We start from the raw sequence: 24,125 nt of genomic DNA on the forward strand, positions 1-24,125 counted from the left end.
AGAACGCTTATTTTAACCCTAGCAAAACAAAGCCTCGCAAAAAGCGATGAACTGATCAACACACATTTAAAAGAGTAATTTAGACATATGTAGGTCACACGATCCCGTATCCGTACATAACACACGCCTGTGCTCAGCACAAGGTCATTTTGTTTGTCGGTACATCTATATTAAATGGACACATTCTATAGTGCCGTGATGTCTGACCATCAATAATTATAATAATAATAAAATGCTGCATTTCTATAAAAAATATGCTGCATTTCTGACAATGCCTTATGGGGGAAAGAACAGCCTTGGCAGAGTACTGTGCTCTCTGAGTGCTTTCTTGTTCAGTTATGTCAAACTATTTGTTTGGTTTTCTTGTATTAGTACAATTTCTATGCTACATATGTATTTTCAAATTGGTAAACAAGTCATTTGATTGTGTTTTGTGGGTTTGTGTATGTTTTCCTCTAGCTGCAGTCTACTGAGCTGTGAGGGCGACTGTAGAGATCAAAACATTTTCAGTACAACAGCAACAACAAAAAACATCTATTTGGGATTCACAGCAGATTCCAGTCCTTTCTATTTCTGTCACTGGGTCACCTCTTGTAGCCCCTCTGTAATTGTACTTTTGGCAACAAATAAAAATGACACTTGTACTCAATAGTTTACATCGTTGTTATTTTACTGTTATATATTACAAATATTCAAAATATTTACATTTAGAAAATATCATTTTCTGATTTATTCCAACATTTCCCACAATTGTACAGCTGAATCGCATAATAAACCTACAAACCTGAGACACTAAAATAATAATAATTACAGCAGGGACAGATTCAGAAAGCTTGCTACACAGTAGCAAATATGAACAAAGTACAAAAACATATTGGACCCATCACATCTTTTAAGTCAACAAAAATCTGACTGTACTGTATTTACCACAAAATATACTAAATATACTACCTTGTCAAATCTGCAAAATATGCGCCAGCTATGGCTGATCCTGTAGGCAAAATAAAATGTTTAACATTTACGATGTGATGTCAACTGCTCATCAGAGGACATCGTGGCGCTCAAAATGAACTTGTTCAACCGTGCATCGTTCGCCTGCCTCTTATTCTTTCACACGCGTACACATGTGCACACAAAAGAAACAACGTCCAGTCCAGGTGCTATTCACTCCAGTGTATCCTTCAGCAGTCGATCATAGGGAGCTGCTAAACAGCACATTTGTGATGAACCATTTCTGTCCAGTGCATTTCTGCAGAGCCAGTTGGTAGCCAAACTCATTGTCGCTGCTCACTGCAAGCTCTAGGCATCTCTTTGATTTCCTGTTTTGAATGGATCCTCCCTGAAAAGATAAAAGCAGGCTGGTTAAAATTGTGCCGGGCTCCAGAAGAATAATTTGTGTGCGCAATATAACTTCTCTCCTTTAAACCCACACTGCTGTGAATGGATATGGATGTGAGCTGCTGAAGTGCCCTAAGCTGGGTGTTTTGGCTGATTCACACTACCATCCGCATTGGGGCCCACCAGATTGCATCAATATGGTTTAAAGGCAAAAACAACAATGCAATTGCAAGTGCAGTCATTAGCTGTCTTCCTAGTAGGGGCCAACATTTTGAGAAAACACACCTGATGAAAAGAATAAATCAAAGGAGGAAAATCAGACGCAAACAGAGCAACACAGATCAGAGAGAGAAAGAAATTGAAACAAAGGCTTGAAGGACACGAACACCTCATATTAAGTGTAGGAGCCATTACAATGTTGTTTAAAATCTATTATTTAATAGACCAGAAGTCTTTGATTTATGGGGAGATGAGCGATGTGAAGGCCTGAGGACGAGTAAAATCTTTAGTGCAAAACGAAATAAGGTCCAACAATTTATAAACTTTAATATGGCAGCTGTTGCCAGAGTGTGAGCAGAATGAGCACATCAGCTCAGTGAAAATATTACAGCATGTCCTCATGAAATGAGGCAGGATTTTCTCATTACAGTGTCAGGGCTGACAAAGGGCAAGTGACTGAAGAAGAGGCAGTCAATACAGTGTGGAGAGAGCAGTGAGGAGAGCTCTTTTCACTGCTATGAGAGGAATGCAGGAGGGATGTGGGAGGAAAAAGACCCGAGGATTGGACAGGTTGTACAGGCTGTGTGCTGAATTATTCTTTCTATATTTCCAGAAGAGTTTGGCCTGTCTGCAAGGTCTAAAAGACATTTTTATAGTTAACAGATTGGCAGTAACGGCTGGAAGTGGGCATTTATGGACCATTATTTAGTGACAGCCTGAGCCAGCCCATGGTGCGATATGTGGTGCAATCAAGGCATTAAACTAAAGGATATCAGCCATATAAACCACATCAAATTCACAACTGATCAATTCCAACTGCTAAAGTGGGCCACAAGATGCAGAAGCTTCACAGACAACTAGTAAATTGGACAACTGCTTGTTGGGATGTGGTTTAAAAGTTTAACAATCTGCCTTAAAATCATTACTGCAAAACAAGAACATAGAAAAGAATGTGTGTTACTTCTCTTTTTTCAGTCCTACTCAGAGATGACTCATACTGGTGGATGATGCGTCTTTGGTTTTGACTTGTACAGACCCCCAATGTACCCACTTACTGTCAACCTTTAAGACTGAATTAAATTGTTCTTGTTTTTAGCTTAGCCAGCTTTAATAGCGCGACCCAGAGTGGCATATTTACCGCATGCTAAACTACTAAAGAAAGGACTACATCTAATTGTCTTAGACTTCAAATACTTCATAAGTTACAGGCTGGTGTAGAGCGCAAAATTCCAAAAACTGCACCAACGACTGCTTCATTTAGAGCAGACACTTTTATACCGTACCGTATATCTCAGGGGGAAACAGGAGATTTAATGGAGGAGTTTGGAGGCAGAGATGTCAGGAAAAACTACACTGTGAGGTGAGGTGGACGAGAGGGAACTTTGTAGTTTGCCCCGCTAATTTGACTCATCTACCAACATGAGTAGAAGCTAAAGCTGTGACAGAACTGTGGAAGCCAAAACATTAACACCACCTGCCTAATACTGTGTAGGGCCTCCTTGTGACACCACAATGGCTTCCATCCGTTGGGCCATGGATACAGGGTCTTTAGGGATGTCCCTTGATGCCTGGCAAAGGGATGATGGCAGAGGCTCTTTAGGGTGTTGTGGACTATGAGGTGGGACTGCTGAGGATTAGGCTTGTTCTGGCAATTGGCCGAAAGATGTTTGATCTGATTAGGATGTGATGAGTTTGGAGGATGGGAAATGGCTTTGGGCTTTTTATCGCGTTACATATCAAAGTAATATCTAAATGACTGCCGGGCCCCGAAGTTTCCCAGCAGAACATTAGATTGTAACAAAATGATCAATGCTATTCAGTTGTTAGTGGCGTTAATGTTTTGGTTGTTGGATGTGTGCTCACTGTTATTCACACTTTTTAAGGACATCATTATAGCTACTGGACATAAACACCTCATAAATCTGCTTTGAAACCCTAGAGAAAATATTATAGCCTCTACATATTTCAGTATAAAAGTGATCCGGTAATAGTTTTCTGCAAGCAGAAACTGCTAGTAGCCTCTTTGTCACTGATGATTGTGCCAACTTGCCAGAATGTACAAATACTGACTAAAAGAAACGGAGTCAAGTTTTAGTTCAAAAACTTAATGCATAATTATCTCCATACAAAGTTGCAAAAAGAATTTAACATCCCTGTTCCTGATCCTGCATTATGAAGCTCTGATTGGCTGTTTCTCTAACCAGAGCCCAACTCCAGACCTATCTGAACAAACTGAAGACGTGGGTGGTGCTTCACAGGTCTGGAACAAGGCCAAAGTACAATCCAAAGTCCCTGAAACTCTGTAAAATAAGCTGATAAAAGGAGTGACTCATGGTTTTGATCATCCAACTTATCTACCAATATGAACTGTTGGAACATCAAGGATTTCGCTAATGAATGCACATGTGAGCACAGAGCATGGGGGAAGATGGTTATTTGATATCGAATGGTATGGTGTGCTTTAGCGTTTTCATGGAATTCACTATGCTATATACAGAATAAGAGGTATTTGCTGGAAATAAAATAAATAAAGTCACACCCACACATAGCCACAAATCACACAAACAAAGCGAACTCTGCAGTCCCACCCACTGAACATGTGTCTGCTTTCTAACCTACCAGCACATGACTAATCTTTACATCCAAGCACACATTTCATTTATTTCTCAAATCAAGCCTTAGAAAAATCTGTGTGGCTACTGAGAGGCTTTTACAGTAGGTACAGGAGGTTAAGCAATTTTGCACATTTCATCGGGAAAGAAATGAAAGCATGTTAGCTGAGAAGGTTTTGTGCAAAATAGTGCATTTTTGGAATTAACATAAAACCAACTTTCCCTCTCCTGTTTGAAGAGTGTTATGTTCCCCAAAGTTGCTTTGGCTGCAACGAGGGGATTTATTTTTGCTTGAGCTTGACACTTTGCACATGTGCAGTCAAAACTGTGTTAATTATTGATGCCACATTTCAGAGACGTGATATGCTTCTGCCTCGCTGATATGTCCCCATCCCACTTATTAAATTATACAAACCTAACCACTGAAAGATCAGTGGGAAAACATGTAACTTGTGAATTTGAACGAGTTTAATTTTTGACACTTTGTGCCCATTACACTGTAAAACCGCACAGACGTATGTATGTAGTGGTCAAAAGAATACTGCTCTTGTCATAACATGTGCCTCATAAAAGCACCTTTTGGCATTATATACATGTTTGACTAAAAGAGGAATAAAAATGTATGATTAATGCTGTACTGACAGCACGGCAGACAACAATTTTAAGTCTTTTGTGCTGAATCAAAGCATACAGTAAATCCAATTCGTCTGCTGTTTTGAGGCATGTTGAGAGCTGACTGCTGGTTCTGTTGAAATACAGTTAGCAACCACAGAGCCGCTAATGAAGAGAGACAGTCATTAAGTTTCACTGACTCCTCACGTCCAAATGAGTTGCAGAATTGTAGAGAACTCTGGCCTAAGAGTGAATTAACCCACCTGCATGATTAAAAGCTACCTCCACAGTTGCTGTCACTTTCAGCAAATTACCTTAATGAGAACAGAAAACGGAAGCTTGTTTTGTTTTTCCAGATTATTCTGTAATGTGGGTCGTGTGTCATGTTTTGTCACCTGAGTGAAGAGCCAGTGAAGCTTCATGCGTTTGGCTGCGGCGTAGCTGCACTCAATGAGGCGCGGCCTGCTGTTCACATCCACCAGGCACTTGTTGTCGTCGTCATCGACGGTGGGACTGAGGAGCCCGATGTGGAGCTGCTGCGTGTTGGTGTAATACACGTTCTGAAAGAAAGAACAAAGTATGCGCTGCTTCACTGTACGTTCTGTTCGAGTGCTGCAGGTGACATTTAGATAATGGCCCTTCCAGAACCATACATGATCATACAGGTCCTAAATTATGCAGCAAATGAGGCTTGCTCTTGGGGTGTCTTTGAATATAAAAGAGACATCTATGAAGTTGATTTACATACACAAAATATGCATATTTATACTGCTTTCCTCACTGAATAGAGAGCAGGAAAAAAGCAGGCAAGGCAAACAAAAGAAGCTCATTATTAATTCAGGAATGGGGAGAAAACCCGACTAATTGTGCTCCCTCTGATGGAAAACTTTCCCTACTGCCTTTTTTCAAGGGCAACTGTTTGCTCATATTAAGCTGACAAAAAGCTGCAAATCATTTGGAAGACTGAAGCTGCCTTCAGTTTGTGATAAACGAAAAGTCATGAAAAACAATGATGTTCTATATACTGAGTGCTGATGATATGAAATTACTCATTTGAGCGTGTTACAGAGGCGGAAGTAATTAAGCAAACTAGATTGATTGATTCTATAAAACAATGCATTTGGGGGTTTTGTTTCTATTTTTTACAGGTTTTACTTGTCGCATACTTTATTTAGTAACTCTTCCAAAGAAAATTTCAAAATATATACGTTGTTTTCAATTGATGGGGAGCAGCAACGCACTTCCAGTGCTAAGTCTGTTGGAAGTTAAAAGAAGAAATCATCATTTTGGCCCAATCTACATCCTCCAACTCCACAGTGGAGTCACACTGATGACTGTGGAGTCACACTGATGCCTATGGAGGGGCTCTTAATTAAAGGGTAGGGTATAAACACTTCTGTTAATACCCCTCATCTGTTTTGTTATTTGTTATTATTTTTTATACTTCCATTGGATCAGTGCATTAAGACCATGGGCTATTCTGCTTCAGTTGAGTTCAGGTGTTTACAACAAACAACTGATTGATTGATTGATTGATTGATTGAGATATTTATTTTGAATATGTAAAGGCAAGTACCAAGAAAAGAAACGATAAAATATTTTCGAAAACAAACGTCTTCATTCTTACCTTCCTTCTTCTTAAACAACAAAAACTCAACAAAAGCAGAGATCCAACATGCTTTAGAGGAAAATTCAAACTATTTGGCATGTTAGATCAAATATACCGATCAGTCACAACATTATGACCACTGACAGGTCAAGTGAATAATATCAATCATCTTATTAAAATGCAACGCCCAGCTGGGAAACCTTGAGTCCTGACATTTATGTGGATGTTTGACATGTACCACCCACCAAAACATGCACGACTCAGCACTTCCCCCTACAGCAACACCGCTGCCACACGCCAACAGCCTCACCAGAAATGGAACACGATAAAAAGCCCAAAGCCATTTCCCATCCTCCAAACTCATCACATCCTAATCAGACCAAACATCCTCGGGACAGTAGTCAGAACAACCCTAATCCACAGCAGCCCCACCTCACAATCCACAACACCCAAAAGAGCCTCTGCCAACATCCCTTTGCCAGGCATCAAAGGACATCCCTAAAGGCCCCGTATCCATGACCCAATGGGGGGGAGCCATTTTGGTGTCACAAGAAGGGGTATTTCTGAACACTTACAGCCTTCCATAGATTCAGTCTTCAAACACATACCACTGCAAATACCTTTAAAATCTATTTTTACTAAATGCATTTCATATTATCTATTACTGAGGCCATCCTTCTGAAAGGCCCACACACAGGAGCTGCACATGCGAGAGCAGTTAGCAAACTTGCATCGATGAAGACTTGGTGTTTCAGGACTTCCTAAAACACCTTCCACTTGAGGCTAGTTGGTTTGAAAGTGCACTTAAAGAGGCGAAAGCACAAATGGAATGAGGAAACGTAGATAGACGATAAGGGGCCAGATTCCCTGTTGTCTTTGCCGCAGTTGAATGACTTTGTTGGCAGTCGAGTAAATGCATACTTCCCCTCATACAAAGGACCTCAGCTGAGTAGACAACCCTTTCATTGTGGCTCAGGACACATTTTGATGAGAACTGTAGAAGAAGAATATGACCATATGTGGCTTTGTTAACACCTGCACATAGAGGATCACCCAAGGCATACGTCAATACCAGCTGTGAACAGGGCCAAAGTATGTACTGCAGAAAACAGTTAAAATTAGCTCCACGCCTCCACCTCCACCAGCTACAGCAGTAAAGTGCCACTTGCATATCCATGCATCACTATCAGCTATCTAATAAGGTCTCAGAGCCTCTTCTTCTGCAGAATGAGTATTTTTACTTTTGATTATAGTCCTTTAAAAAACAGTATTTTTACATTGCTTAATGGTATAATAGGATGTGAGCACTTCTTTCGCCGCTGGCAGCTTAAAGCAAACAAATGAACAAAAGCAAAACTCATAGGAGAACACGTTAATTACTTTGCAGAATCCAAATGATAAAGAGCTGCAAAAAGAATGTGGGAAGTGAGATTCATATCAGAGTCAAATTGGGCTGGGAGCAGACAATTATGCAGAAACTCTGTTAGCAGAACCGGGCTAAAGATTGTCCCCACATTCTCTGTCAAAGCACACCAAAATATTTAGTTTCATTGAACAGAAAGAAAAAAATCAGGGCCATGTTTTCTTATTCTGCTTGTTCCTGTATAACTACTTCTGTCTTTACTCTCATCTTGTTAGGGTGATGATATTCACACTGCCTCCCTCACTCCCACCTGATGTTAAACAGTCTGATGAGTGTGATTTTTTTGTTTGTGTTGTTCACGTTTGGAGCCACAAATGTTGCCAGGCTGCATGTGGCAGCGGTTTCTATTGTTGCTGTGCTTAAGTCGGTATGTTTTTTTTTTCCCTATTCCTGCTTGAGCTGAAGTGCTGTACTGTGTGTTTGCTGACAACACAATCTTGTAAAGTCAGTCACGTGTTGCATTGTAAGCTTTGTGAAACTCTTCCTTTCATGTGTGCCTTTGCAGGTTTCTTTTAGCACCTTGATGTACTGCATTTACCACAAGGTCTGACTCTCCCAAAGCAACATCAGTGAGGAGTAGCGGATGCTGACAATGACACGTTTTGACTGACTACAGCAAACGTTTGCCTCTGTAGCATTACAGAGGCAATCCAAGGACTAATTCCACTCAATGATGTAACACTGAAACATAAAAATAGAGCAGACTAGATGTGTCATGCAAAGGAGATCCCTAATCTTAGTAGAAATGCTGGTGCTACTCCAACTCTTTGTTTGATACGTGGGGATTCGTAGCACATAATAGATTTATAATTAGCAAATTTTAACATCATCTAGATCTTCGAAGGTGCAGACGATGGAAAAAGTGTGGATAAGATTTGACAAGATTACACAGAATTCAGGCCTAAAGACTGAATCAGGTTTAATGCGTACGACGGTGTAAATATTAACACAGGCATAACGAGTGTGAAACAGTGGACTCATTTCAATTGAGAGGGATAATGTGAGCTCAAGCTGCGCTCTCTACGACAAGTTTACAACTGCCACCGCAAGGTTAAACAATCTCTGAAAACAATCTGCTCAGACGTAATGGGTTGGAGGGATCGATATGAGCTGGAAGAGGCTGCAGAAATTAAATGATAATCAAGCTGTGCTAACATTTGAAGACAAGGGTGAGAGTCTGGATTTGTAACAGATTTGCTCTTTTACCAGAAAGCAAACCTCTTGACATTAAATTAAGGAAAGCGAGAGACAAAGGTTCAAGCACGACACAACTTAATCAGGATGTTACACTGTGTTTTGTTGATAATGTGGGGTTTTATTTCGAAGCTGGAATCCGTTAGAATGTGTCAGCCCTAAATGGAGCTGTATGAAAAATAGAGATAAGTTTAATATGCATTAAAAAATATCAAGGGCTGTCATTGTAAAGGGCAAAATAGACAGTGTGGTTGTGTTTTACGAGGCAACGCTACTGAAAAGCAGAGGAAAGGGATGTTTTATTGAGGAAGAAAAATGCAAGATGGAAACACAATACAGAGATGATATATTAAATCTGGTGATATGCTTCCTCCTGCAGTGGTGCAGAGAGACAGAGCGGTGACTCTAACCTGCGGTGTCATCCCATGGCAGAGATACAGGATGGGGACGTTGTCGTTATCCGGCCCCTGGTCCAGACACAGATCATTCTTCAGGGAGTTTTTCAACTAACAAAGAAAACACACACAGATAAGCAGTGTTTATATGCACCAGGAAAGCCACATATTAGTTCTAAGTGTAAAGTGGGTCAGGTTGGTCACATTAACTTTTAATACCACATGAAAATGCATGCGTCTGTGAAGCATTGCATCTAATTCGACACACAGAAGTGCAGACCAGCTTCAATTCCAGCCCATTAGAATAAAAAGCCACACTGTGCTTTCTTCACCTGACAGAATGTATTGATGAAGTTGCAAAAAGGAAACAAAAGGAGGAACTCTTTCAAAGGTTTCTGCTGGATTACCTTTGCTCTCACAATAGGAGTTTTTGAGAACAAGGACGCCATAATGTTAAGATTTGGAGTAACTGAACACACCATCCTCTTTTTCTGGTAAATTATATGTCTTTTTATCGCACTATCTATTGATCCTGCTCCCATTGTATAGTGCTTACTGCAACAGGAGTTGTTTTTCTTTTTCCAGAGAAACTCCAGTAGCCTGTTAGTTTGAACCCTAAATCAGTGAAAAAAATCAATGAAGTATCTGGGGACACTGTGCCCCAAAGCTACAAGGTGAACCCATGTTTACTTCTCACTGCCATTTGCTGAAAAACATTCAGAAACGACGGTGGAAATACTACGCTTTGCAATTGTTTTATTAAATGGAGTAAAAAGCATTTTAAAAAAAAAAATGTGATAGTGTTGATTTGATAATCACGACAGATTTGTAGGCTGCAAATTGAATAGAGAATCTGCATTTGATGGAGGGAAGACAAAAGAAAATATTTACTGTTGGGAATTAAGCCTCAGGTACTGATTGGTAGTGGCCCCTGTTTTAAATTTAATGGACTGTGACTAATGGTTAAGATAATTCCTGAGCATGTGTGGAGTCCAGATGAAAAAAAACACACACCTGCAAAGAGGTTCACTCGTCACTTCTACAGTGTATAAATTCTTCTACAAGCGGACAAAATTGTAATTCAAACTTTAAGTACTGTTTTTTTTGTAAATGTATCCACACGACTGTAAGTTTGTACATATTTAAGTCACACAGTAACCATCTAATACCAGCAACAGCCAGACACCTTCACTGGAATTCACATTAATAGAAAACATAGATTAAAGCAAAACTACAGAAAATACAGAAGAAGCCCAACCTGAGTCGGATGAAACAAGAATGTGAAACAAACTCTGAACCCTCTTTAACTCATTTCTGCTTTATAAAAATGCAAATCAGACGCGTCATGCTTCACGAACATGACTCAGGCTTTGAGGCCCAGAGCGTTTTTCATACACGTCATGACAAAGGTCTGCCTGATTGCAAGATACAAACTGCACCATAGGGAGCTCCAGGGATTGTGGTTTGTGTGAGGAGTGAATTAGGCAAAGATGTGAGATCAGAAGAACACAGCTAGGGATGATTTCAGCTCCCCATTGGCTCCGGAGATGTCTACTTCTATCTGATAATCAGTAAATCCACAGGCAGCGCATGGTCCCCGCAAAAGCTCAGGTCTAAACATTACTAGTGCCGTGAAAAAATAGTAAGTATGCATCGCTAAGTGACACCTGTAGGGACGCAGTAACAGTAAAGCAGCAGCTAGTGCACCTTTAGCTTCAGTGATGTGATGTACTTCTGAATTAAATATGTGGGTGGAGTGTATTTACAAGAGGGATTTGAATCAAATCCTTCAGATTTGATTGACGTGCGCATGGCTTAGCGAATACAAAGCGAGATAGCGCTGGAGTGAGATGCAGAGCTGCAGAGGACAGTTTGTCTCCTCCCACACTCACACTTTTCGTTCAGGAAGAAGGGGGATGAAGGAGAAATAAATATATTTGACCTCAAACACATTCCTTGGAGATGAGAGCAAATTTTTGTCTGAAAATTTGGTTTCCAACTTGCTCGTGGCATGGCTCGAGGAACGGCACTGTGTCGTGATGTTTCCTAAATAATTCCAAAGTTTGTAATTGCAAATCAAACTTTGCAAACCTGTAAAATAAATCTGCAAGAAAAACAGACAAAAAAATAAAAAAAAAGAACATCTGTTGAAAAGTTATAATTGAAAGTAAAATTCTAAGCTTAAACTTCCCACACTATGTTTGCTACCAAAGTTATGAGTGAAGATTTTGAGTTTGTCTTTTCACTCTGATGTGATTGGACACTGACAATCCAATCAAGAAGCAGAATCAAACTGTCAAATCAGAGGCCTGACGGTTTTATCTCTGCTGCCAGTCCTTTCTGAAAGTGGATTTTTGTTTTTGCAGTGTGGCTTGGGATTAGTATTGCCTGGGGATCTCTGGTAATTTGTGAATTACCCTCCAATGCCTGTGTTTCTAGCAGTGCATTTGCACGGGATAAGCAAAGTCTGTATTTTGCTTGATTTTACTGACATCACAGCCCAGATATGATGTCAAATCTGCGCACGTGGCAACACCCGCTGCTGTCACATCCATGAGCAAAATGGCTGCTACACACACAAATAAAAAAACAGGCACTGGTCGCACAAAGAAACATTACATTTAATTGCCGTGTGGAGTGAGCCGCAGTACCAGAGGTTATTTGATGACATGATAAACAATTACACCGTCTGGGAGGACAATCATAGGGAACTCTGGTGCCCATCAATAAAAGACTTTGGAGAGTGGGTGAAAATTAAAGAAAGGCTGGACTACCTAAAAAGAAAGTACCGCCACTGGCATTCAACCAGAAAGAGGTAGAAAAAACAACAACAACTAAAATACCCTCCAGTCACTGAGATGCAGATTCACACAGGACTAGTATTCTCACAGGACATCGGTGTTTGGCAAAACGTGGTAGATAATTTGCGGTGGAATTTTTACTATACGAATTACAGACATGGCGCATTCGCACGGGATTAAGATCACAGACATCCTCCACGATTATTACAAATCACTATTGGTCCTGAGGTAATACTAATCCCGTGCGAATAGGGCTATATTCACTAGGAAACCTGATTGGCAGGTGAAGAGGAAGTGAGCACTTAGATTGGTTAGGATTAAGCTAAGAATGTTATCTTCAGCCATTCAGAAGCAGAGATGGGTGGGTCAGGTTTTGCTACACTGAAAAACTAAAATTTACATCCAAAGTATTGCTGTAAATTCTCAAGTGAGACGATGACGCGAGGTGGGCTTGATTATAATTTAATGATGCTAATGGTAAACATTTTGTTCCTTTCTTGTTCTTCTAAGATAATACAGTACATGGCATGGCAAAGTTTGATGTAACATTTGCTTCTTGTATTTCTTTTCCTACTCAGTTGTGTTGTTCTTATGTATGCAAAACATGGTACAGCTTGGGGCAAATTAAATTAAATCAGCTCGGCGGGATTAGCTAGTCATCCCAAATCACATTTGATTGGACAACGTAAACATCCCCAAAATCAACATAAAAAATGTCAATAATGTCATACAGGAAGAAAAACATAAGAGTTTTAATAAAAACACAATCAGAACAGATTTTGTTCTGAAAAATTTAGCGCATCAAAATGAATATGTAGAATGTTTTTCTTATTTCACTGTGTCTTTACATAATTTAGCTGTATGTTTTCCTTCTTTACTGCTGTGCTAAACAGGGATCACAATCTGTCGCATGTAATGAACCCTCAAACCACACACGACTGCCTCACCCGTAAAATGCATGTCGCAAATACAGAATAATGAGGTCAACGAACGCGCAGAAATGAATGTAATGAGGCCCATCTGTTTCCTCAGCATATCCATCCAGCTTTTGTCAGTTTGTACGAGTAAAAAAAAAAAAATCCACTCCGCATAGAAAGCAGTGCCGTAATACTGCGGTCTCTGTGTCACTGTGTATTAGGGAGCATCACAGTGATGCGAGGTGGGAGGACCGTGGAAATGAAGCTGTTTGAGAACAACCAGGAATGGGCAAATAGAAACACTGCCAGCAAACCCTGTTGGCTGTCAGTTTTTCTGGCTTCTTTGACTAATAAAATCCTGCTGCAAAGCCCTTTAGCAGAATCAGCTTCATTTGATCTATATATTTGTGCATTTGTGTACCTAAAACCACCACAGTAATCGCACAGAAGGCTGTTTTTCAGGAACTTCCCACGAGTGAAGGAAAGAGTCCGAGCTGCTGCAGCAACCCTCGTCTTTGTGAACTGTTTGTGTTCCTGACTGCAGCCATCCGGATCCCAACACAAGGGATTAAAATGATTTGCTCAGGCACGGTTTCGCCCTGTTTTGGCTTTTGCAGACACTGAATTGAATGTGGGATGAAGAGAGAGGAAGAGGCAGCAGCTTACTACTCCATATGCGATGGTGTCGCTGTACATCCTCATCTCAGGGTAGATGTTGACCAGGTACCACCTGAAAGTTTTGCACTGCAGCCTCTTCCTCAGAGCCTTCCTCTCAGAGATATCGCCGATATCAATCCCCGAGTCCTGCATGGGTTTAAAGCAAACACACACACACAGACACACACACACACATATACACACAGAGCGTAAAATTGATTAACTGTGGTTTGTGAAGAAGTGAATCCGATAATGGGCCATTGAGGAGCACTCTGCAGCCATTTGTTTTGTATTTGAATAGCTTCTATAAGGATTTTGATTTTTTTCCTTTTCTGACTTGAAAACCATCGACTGTCCAGGGCCTCAAACAGCCACAGTCCCATAACACCAGAGATGGAAAATAACAAGTACATATTCCTAACTACTGTCTGTAAATGCATTTTAAAGGCCCATCACTCCTGTATTTGCATGTTTATGTTAACATTTTATTGTTACTCAAGACTTCGACCTCAGCTACATTTCACATTCAAATTTACTTTATAATCCACTACATGACTTTATCATAACCATGTAGGAAACAAGTAGCACAGGCTTCAACGGTGGAGCTGTAATCTGAATTCATCATGAATTTCTAGTAGAAGAAATACTGTGATGAATTGCCAAGACTATCACAGGAGCAGCTCCTCACTGAAGGGGGCAGAGCTTCCTAACCATTGACTCTTGACAGTTCGTCCACTTAACAAACACGCATCAGTGACTGTCTATCGATGTTCACCCACCAATGCTATCACCATTCCTGCTTCTCGAGTGGATCTTTACATAACCCTGCATGGGCGGCAGACGGGTGCTGTGCCTTGTCAAAGAGCAGCCCGCAATTTGGTCCGAGCCATTCCTCTGTCTGCCACCTGAGTTCCCGGTGGATGGCAGTTGTCATCTCCTCACCACCATATGGGTATCTCCAATTAAAACAACAACCAAAATGAGAGTATTCAAGTCATCAGTGGAATCCATCTTACTCTATGGATCTGACTCCTGGTCACGATCGAAGACACTCTCAAAAAGAATTGATGGGACTTAAAAAACAGAATGCTATGGATGGTTCAAAACATCTCCTGGAAATCACACCTCACCAACAAGTTGCTATATGGCCCACATCCATGCTTGTCAACCATCATTAGGCAACGTAGACTAGCCTTGGCTGGGCATGTGGTGAGACACAACGAAGCAGCGGGTTGAGTACGGTTACGGAAACCCGATACTGTTACAAGGGTTGGGAAGCCTAGCACAACATTAAAGGGGAACTTCGTTTTTTTTCAACCTGGGGTCTGTTTCCATATGTAATTTCATACATGTGAGTGATGGAGAAATGAATTTTCGACATAGCTCCAGTATTTAGCCAGGCAGGCAGCTTAGCAGCTCAGCTAGCAGCTCGGCTAGTGAAAAGTATGGGGCAGCTGGCCCCCCCCGCGTCAAAGTCCGCCCTAACATGCTTTTGCCCCACACTGACCGGCTCAGATAGTCTCAATGAGTGTCCCACAACATACTAGAGATGAGAAGTGAACGAAAACCTCCACATTACCTGGCGATCGCTCTTTGTTGTGGTTTGTATCCAAATCTCAGGACGCTAGAAAGCAAATTTCGTTCCGAAATTGCGCGAGAGCTCACGCCAAAACCGGTATTTTAAGCACGTTAGGGCGGACTTTGACGCGGGGGGGGCAGCTGCCCCATACTTTTCGCTAGCCGAGCTGCTACCTGAGCTGCTAAGCTGCCTGCCTGGCTAAATACTGGAGCTATGTCGAAAATTCATTTCTCCATCACTCACATGTATGAAATTACATATGGAAACAGACCCCAGGTTGAAAAAAACCAAAGTTCCCCTTTAAGGAAGGTATTAGAAGAAGACACTGGTCTGGAAGGCAAAGAACTTTGGACTGTAATGCTGGACCGACACTTTATTTATCTCCTAACTCCTCAGATTTAGCTTCAATGCAGTGTATTTTACAGCATGTTTCAGGTTCTTTTACTTAATAACAGAATAATTCTTCCACCCCTGCATGTCACCATCTGCTGCTCCTTGTCCACGCACCTCATTTGCCACCACTGATGCCTTTTTTTAACACCTAAAAAGCTGAAGTGGGTGCAAATATTGCTGACGTTGTGCTCAGAACCACGAGAACTCAAACTGGTGCGAACTTAAGATGAACACTGTGTTGATTTCTACGCTCTCAGAGGTAAATTAACTCTGACAATTTTGCTGTGTGGTTAATTCATGGGGCTAAAGCTGGGGCTAAATTTCATGCTTCTTGAGTACAGACTCTGTTAAACGCCTCATTATTGACTGAATGAATTGCCTGCAGATGTTCATCTATTCATAACGTGGATTTACATATTCAAACAGATTATGCAGGACAAGAAAAAAAAGGAGAGCTTCGGTGAACAAACATTTGACTTCGCCTTTGAGGGATGCTACATTTAACATAAGACAACATTATTTATCTCAATTTACTGAATTTGGTTCAAGATCAAACAAAAATTAGCATTTGTGTGAAAACCCTGAAATGTAACACTAATGCAGCTGTAAAAGCACAACATGTTGCGATGTCTTTACTTAACATCTTAAGTTATACAACAAAGCCTCATACACAGAGATTCAAACGAGCAGATGAATTGCATTTCTGTTCAAAAACAAAGCACATAGCTGTTTAAATAAATCATGTACATCTTCAATCATTCTATTTAATTCTTTCTTTCTGCATTATTAATAATTCTGCTACAAAGCCACAGCCATAATATAGTTAGTTTCTTTAATTAATGTTTTAAAATTTTATTCCCAGCCCTTCACAATGAATTCTCTAACTGCTAACGTCTCCATTTAGACCATTTTATTGGAGTCATATTAGGCGTTTATTTATTCAGTGGCACGTATTTAATTCAGGCCATTCTGTAAGTGACAAGAAAATCATTTCATTTGAGCCTTCAGGAGGTGTCAGGGGCCCCGTTCAACTAAACATCTGCGATGGGAAGGGAGCAGCTGATAACAGATGACACTCAAAACCCCGTAAAACGAAGATTCGGTGACTGCAGAATGGACTGAGTCTGATATCATCTGTATTCATATTTGTGGGTTTGTGCATCACTTCTTCACATCTCCCTGGTGCGACTGTATGAATGCTTCCTTTGGATTATGACACAAAAGAAAAACAACAAAACAAGCTTTGACAAACTGAATATCTTATTTGCATGTTGTTTCTATTAAGGATGGGAAAAATAATCAATGCTACAAAATTCTGTTATGTGGTCTTTCCTGATGCGTTACTGATACAATAACAACATACTGTAATACGCTCACTTATTGAGGCAGGAGGTGTTTTTTTTCCCTTGTCCGCACAAAATGATTCTGCTATCTGTTGCCTTCAGCCAATTGTATTATATTGTATTAAAATGGTTCAGAATCGCAGCTCTGCAGACATTGTGTCCTCTCAGCAGGCTAAAAAAAAACACTGTGAAGCTGAAAGAACTTTATAATGTAGGACAGCTTGTAATGGATTTCTGCTTTGTGAGAAATTACACAGATTAAAGCTTTTAAATTTTGGTTTTGACACAACAAAAAGTAGGCATAGCTTTCAAAAAAGAAATTCATTGGTTTAGTGTAAAAAAATGATTCTTTACTAGGATTTTATGTCCCTGCATATCCAAATATTATTGTTTCCTGCTCCAAAAATACAGACATTAGAAAAAAAGTCATTTATGGTAGAAAGCAATGATCAGATACATAACTTAAGATACAAAACTTAAATGTCTCTTTCTGCCTGCTATCTGCAAATTTACTATAATCCATCCAAAGAAATATCTCATGCAACTGTTTGTGTCAGATGGCATGCCTCTAAAATCAAAAGAGAAATTTGACCTGCATGGGAGACGTGCCAGGAAAAAGCCTCCGCTGTTCAAAAACAAGATTAAAGCAAATCTAAAGATGGCTTTTCAGGAGAAGAAGCTCATGCCAATGTTGAGGCACGGCGGTGGAAATGTTATGGCTTGCGGTCGCTTCGCTGCCTTTGGGACCAGGCAGCTCGCAGCAACTGACTCAACTATGAATTCTGAATCAAATCAAAGTGTGCTTGAAGATAATGCGAGGCCATCTGTCTCAAAGTTGAAGTTGAACCGGAATTGGACCTTTCAACATGATAATGATACTAAGCACGCTAGCAATATCTACCCAGAAATGGCTTGAGAAGAAAGAAAGAAATGGAGGGTTGTGGAATGGCTGCGTCAACAAAAAAAGTCTAATTTCAATCCCAACGGAATACGATGGAGGGTATCGGAAACAGTACCAGAAAGAAAACCTTCCAATGTTTTGAAAATGAAGCAATTTTGCATGGAAGAGTGGTGAAAATTTTCAACAAACTGATATCAGAGGCTGCTGGAAAATTATGCAAAATGAATACAAGAAGGTATTTCCGCTAAAGGGGGCAAAACTAGCTTCTGATACGATGGGGGTACTTACTTTTTCCACCCCAAAATACACATCAGTTGATATTTTTAAGTAAATGATCGAAAAGACAGTTTTCCTCGTGTCCATGTTGAAGTATACATGGGATAAAATGTTTATTTGGGCAAATATGTCAAAAAAGCCAACAATTTCCACTGTTCATGTCATTCAAATCTGCTGACAAGCCGTAAGCTGAAATTCATCAATTTACCAACCATAAACATTCAATAAGTAGCTTGCACTGTAAAACAACAACAAATGATTTATATGACTTCTCACCTCCAGGGGGATGTTCCATGCCATGTAGACGTGACTTTTAAACTCATCCATCCAAACCTCTGCAACTCTGAGGGCGTTTCGTCGCACATGAGATGTCAGATCCTCAGTGTAGGGTTTGTGAGCGCGCTCTATGTGAGCGATGCGAGCACAAGGCAGGACCTCTACACTGCCTCCACACTGCCACACCTGGAACAAAGAAAAGAAAATACTATGTTATTCATCTACATTACGCCAAGCAATAAATATATTTGCAGCATGGCAGTAAATTAAAGTAAAAAAATCTAAAAAAAAAAATTACTTTCAAGACTTGAACCAGAGTTGGTACCAGACGCTGCTCAGATGCTGCATTTACACACTGTAGGGCTTTAGTCTGATGCAAAAGCAAGTTATGCTGCCTTTAAAAAAAATGTCTGAAATTTACTTCAAAAAGAAAAGATTTTCATTACAGCTCAATTCCTCATGTTGCCAGAGAACAAAAATGTTACAAAAAAATCTCATTTCACAATTGAGTCATTTCATTAACTTTATTTTTTGTCTGGAAACTATGCACCATTTTCCATGATTTTCTTTTCCTCATTTGTCTCAGTTATAATTATTTTGTTTAGTTTCTTCTTTCTGGTCCATGTTTCGGCTTTGGTGCTAACGATATCCTTATAAAACACACTCAGGTGTAAAAGCTCTTCGGGGAATTCCTCACAGTCGATGCATTGGGCCGTGATGGCACCTTATCTAAGCTGCTTAAAGCATGGAGTGGCTGATGAGCAGAGGACCCTCATCACTTCTGCTGCATCCCTTTCTATGAGGATGAACTCCCCCTGGTAGAGAATGTGAATAGCCCTGGTGCCCAGGAGGAAACCCTGACTCCTTGATGACCAAAAGCCAGTGGCACTAACTCCTCACATAATGAAGACCTCTGGGAGGCCGAAGACCCTGCTGCAGGAATCTCTGCAAACCTTTTTCTGACCTTCATTCTGCAAATAGTCACAGATAATGATAACAATTTATCCAAAATGAAGGGAACTGAAGGGAAGATTAATTAAATATTGTTAACTTTGTGCACATGAAATCCAGAATCATAATCAAGGACATCTTAGAAATGATTTGGTATGAATGTTTTGTTTTGGTTATAGACATTTAGGTAAACCCACTTGATTTTCACTCTTATTTAAAATATTTCTTGCATTCTTTTACAGTCAAATCAGACATGAGTTCTTCGTATTTCAAATTTATTTTGTCCTTTTTTGATTAATACTAAAACATCAAAAAGGATATGAATTTCAGAGTTGAGATATCAGTGAGAAATAATGAGAATTAAAGCTTGGAGGGAAATGAGTTGGAAATAAATTAAGCCGGACAAAGCTCCCGATTGGTATCTGAAGAATTTGAATGGTATCTCAAAGCAATTCAAACACTCCAGACAAGCAATGAAGATGTGCTTTTGGAATTTATGTGGGGTCACTAAAGGAGATGTCACTACCAGAGCCTGTGGAAGACGCTCAGAAATCACTTAAATGTCCTGAGCTTGACATTAGCACAGGACACCCGATGTTTCAGCATGAATAAGGTGGAAATCAACCCACTGTGCTGTTATGTGAGGGGCGAATGGCACAGCTGACATCCTTCCTGTCATTTCCATCAAAAGCCCAAAGACACAAAAGAGATATCTGGTGCAAATGTGCATCATCAAGGACAGAGAACAAAGCATCAGATTTGAGATAAACTGTGAACATGATGGGGACACTAATGATAGGACACTCTCAGTAGACATTAAACTGTCTGTCAAGCGTATCTGGTCGTGACTTAGCTGCTGTGCAGCCGCTGTCTTGTTATTCAAGAGCAAAAATTGCCTCCTGTGTCTTTTATTAACTACTTTCCGGGTGAAAAAATGTAATATAATTCAAAGGAAGGAGGATCTTTTGAATTTCTTTTATAACACAACAGTAAATCATGAAACTGAGAGAGGTCACACAATCTGAAAGCAGAGCTGGTGGAGAGCTGTGAATTATGTACATAATAATACATGGTACATGTTTACTCACACACATTTTAAAGAGTCTCCAGTGTTGTCGGATTTCTCTGGGATGCAACTGATTAAAGAATCCATGTACAGATCAGACTTGAAGCGAACTGAAGAACATCTTGGTTTATTTAAGGTGCCGCAGTGCATTTTTGTGGTGTGGTGGTGGTTAGTAGCTTCAGTATCTCAAAAGAAATTGGTTAGCTGTACCAGTTGCAGTGATGTTGAAGGACACAGAAAAAAAAAAAACACAGATTACTTAATATTCCTATTCATGTGCAGTTTTCGAACTGAACACTGACAAATATGCTGGTCAGCCACATCACACAACCACCTGTCTAATATTGTCTAGGTCCCCGTCGTGCTGCTAGCGTGCCTCCGACTCATTGGGAAAGGACACGGGATCTCTGTGGTGTCTGGCACCAGGACGTTGGCAGCAGATCCTTTGGATCCTGTAGGTTGCAGGGTGGAGCTTGAGCGTATTGAGTTTGTTCCAGTGCCTGCTGCAGATGCTTGACTGAGAATGTACACAATGCTCAGGCACTTCCTTCATGTCAAAGCTAAATGAAGGCCAAGACTAAAGGTTTTCCAGTACAGCACTACATTGGAACAAGATCCTCTGTGTTGCTCACTTCACCCATAAATATGTTTCTAATGTTGTGGCAGGTCAATTTAAGTTACAACAATCACAGCAGGGAAACTCAAAGCTGAAGCCATTGGTTGATCATCACAGTGATCAACCAAAAAAATAACCCCAATCAACTCTTACTATATATTAGTTGTTATAGATTAGTTTATTGAATTAATTAGACAAAATTGTAATTAGCAATTGATGATAGATAAACCATTGGAAGAAAAAGGGAACCAATTTTCATTGTTCAAGTTTCTGCTGTTTTGCTTCTTTGCTCTAGTTTATGTTGTTGTAAGCTGCATAACTTTGAGGTTAAGACTGTTGATGACAAACATCAGTATGCTAACAATGAGTAAAACAGTGTTAACATGCTGATTAGCAGCTCTGATATTAGTAGTTTCCCATCTTTGTTTAGCAGGATAGTTTACTAAGATTTTCTAAGCAAGTGACACAAAGTGAAATTGAGCAACAATAAGATTTCCAGATTGGAAGCCGGGGAATAATTAACAAAGTTGCTGAAGTTATTACAGCTCATCATGTGGGGATCGTGAATGTTTAAACCACGTGACACCCAATGATTGTTGAGACTTTTCTCTCTAAACCATCCACAAATGTCAAACTTGTGGTGACGCCAGGTGAAAGGTCAGACTGATTCATTCTTTGGGCAACATGGGTATAAATTAATGTGCAATCCATCAAGGAGTTGTTGAAATATTTTAGTCTAAACCAAAGTGGAGGACTGGCTGATGCTAAAAAAAAAAATCAACAGATCTTTTGCTAACACATGACTTTGGAGATTTATGGCAATGTTTTACTGCACAGTCTTCAGCCTGTCTAGGAGCCTACACTTTCTAAAACCTAGTCAATTACAGCTTGTGTGCAGCCTCGGCCCAAACACAATTTTTCCTCCATTCTTGAGAGTCAACTTTCTTTTCTGACAACGAAACAAAAGCCTCAGAGTTTTTGCCTCTGTGACGCCCCTGCAGTTAGCCACTAATTGTCTGCAGCCATTTTCCAAATTCATTTCTCGAAATGGGCCATTACTGTCAAGACAAAAGCTGGAGTCTTCCATTACTACGGATGGCTGTATTGTTATTCCATTCAAAACAAAACGGCTTCATACAGTCGGATATTCCTAATGGTGCATTCCTCCTTGAATGATCAAACCCACCATTGAATTTGCATGTTGACTCAGACAATCTGTTTTCCAGCGTGCTGCCGAAGCAAAATGCTCGACAGTGCTGTAGCAAACAATTACACGACGCTTTACTCCACGGTGGCGGCACTGTCTTGGATGTAAGACGGCGCTCCACCTCCATGCTGTCAAATAGAAGTTCTGTAAACCTAATTGCTGACACTTGGTCCATGTCATTTAGGGGCAATACTTCACCCACACTGTGGTAGAATCAAATCACCTCTCTGCCGCATACAGCCCATGTTTGTGTCTACGTTGCGTTATTAAGAGTCAGGTGCTCACTCCGCCAAGTCTCCCCGACTCCATAGCAATGGAACAATCTCAGTTTCAGTCAGGGCGGCACATCCACCTCCTTCCATTGTAAACCTAAAACTCATCTCCTCAAGAAATACCTCACGTCCTCTGCTCCCTCTTGTACCAGACCTTTTTCTGCCATATCCTCTTGCAAATACACTCTTGTCTCATCAATCTCATCTTCATCACCAGCTAGTGGTTCTTTCTCTAATTCTTTTTCTTTGTAGAACTTTTCTGGCAGAGAAGCTGTCTCACATTACAGCTGTGTTTGCTTGGATCTATTATCAGAGCACCATCAGGCTGAGCCTAAGCTAATTTTCCTGCTGCCCTCATCATAATTTACTTTAGATAAGAGCAGGAGCTAAATACTTTTAATGTAAATGTAATGTGAGTGGAAGTGCTTTATTCATTTTTCTCTGAGTGGTGGTGCTGGTTACTGAGCAGGATGTACAGTGGCTTAAAGTGGATTTTTGATGGGAGCACTCACAAGGTTATTTAGCAAAAATCAGTGAGGATATGAAGCATAATAATGATCAGTTTTATGGCGCAGCAATAGTTGTAATCAAATTACCAGTATACAGGCTTTAGGTTCATAATTGGATTGTCAGTCTGCTTAATGTCGTAAGCTCTTGGCAAACTCTGGTTTGTGCGTGGTTCACAGCCTTAAAGTACTCCACCCAAAATCTATCTTTAGAGTGTCAAGCATTCACCCCCTGCAGGCTTTAAAGGCGGTTACAAGATGCTCATGTTTTTGTTCTTCACTATTAGCAGCAGTCGCTTGAAGTCTTGTTGGTAACAAGAGAGACTTTAAAAGTCAAAAAAGGAGAAAGATGTTCACAAATTGTCTGAAAACACTCCTGCAGCATAAAACAGCTCTTTGCTGTAGAATAATAGCAATTTTGTTGTTATTAATTGATAGATAAACACAAATATTTTCTACACAAATAAGACTTGCTTCCTAGACCAAAAGTTATAACACAAATTAACTCGATGTTTTGTGTTGGTAAAGGCTGTGCTAGAGAAAATCACATTCAGGAGCAACACATGTACAGCTCTAGAAATGAAATGTGTTGTCCTAGAGGTGAACAAAGGCCAGAGTCAGTAGCAGTTACCAGGAAACAGAGTTTTCACCAAACTCACAGAGATAGTGTTAATTTTCTAGCCAGCTTAAGCAGAGAATACTTGCTTTTAATAGTTGTGGAGAGCTGAAGTGAAACAGCTACAAATGAAGAGTAACCTTTGCTAATTTCTGACTCATTTCTTTAAAAAAAACACTAGGAAGGTCGTGTGGCAAATCTGCCACTTTTATGCAGCATTTAAGAATGAAAGCCTCAACAGCCACAGCAGCAGAACATAGGGGGCTGAAGCTTAATGAGACATTACTTGTTAGTCACTAATTACCATAAAATATACTACCTTGCAATATGTTTTACCCAATGAAAC

General features: G+C 40.2%; 1 protein-coding gene across 1 annotated transcript in view; it reads right to left on the minus strand.

Annotated features, from left to right (window-relative positions):
• Positions 1–652: 652 nt before the first annotated feature.
• The window catches only part of galnt18b (UDP-N-acetyl-alpha-D-galactosamine:polypeptide N-acetylgalactosaminyltransferase 18b), an 84,147-nt gene continuing 60,674 nt past the window's right edge, over positions 653–24,125 (minus strand). The window contains exons 7-11 of the mRNA XM_022212710.2: positions 18,546–18,731; positions 13,787–13,924; positions 9,418–9,513; positions 5,177–5,341; positions 653–1,339 (exon numbers count right to left, since the gene is read on the minus strand). Of these exons, the coding sequence (XP_022068402.1) occupies positions 1,193–1,339; positions 5,177–5,341; positions 9,418–9,513; positions 13,787–13,924; positions 18,546–18,731 (732 nt within the window). The 3' untranslated portion in view covers positions 653–1,192. The remainder of the gene's footprint in view (positions 1,340–5,176; positions 5,342–9,417; positions 9,514–13,786; positions 13,925–18,545; positions 18,732–24,125) is intronic.

Source organism: Acanthochromis polyacanthus, chromosome 2, assembly GCF_021347895.1.
Source record: "Acanthochromis polyacanthus isolate Apoly-LR-REF ecotype Palm Island chromosome 2, KAUST_Apoly_ChrSc, whole genome shotgun sequence".
NCBI classification, from domain to species: Eukaryota; Metazoa; Chordata; class Actinopteri; family Pomacentridae; genus Acanthochromis; species Acanthochromis polyacanthus.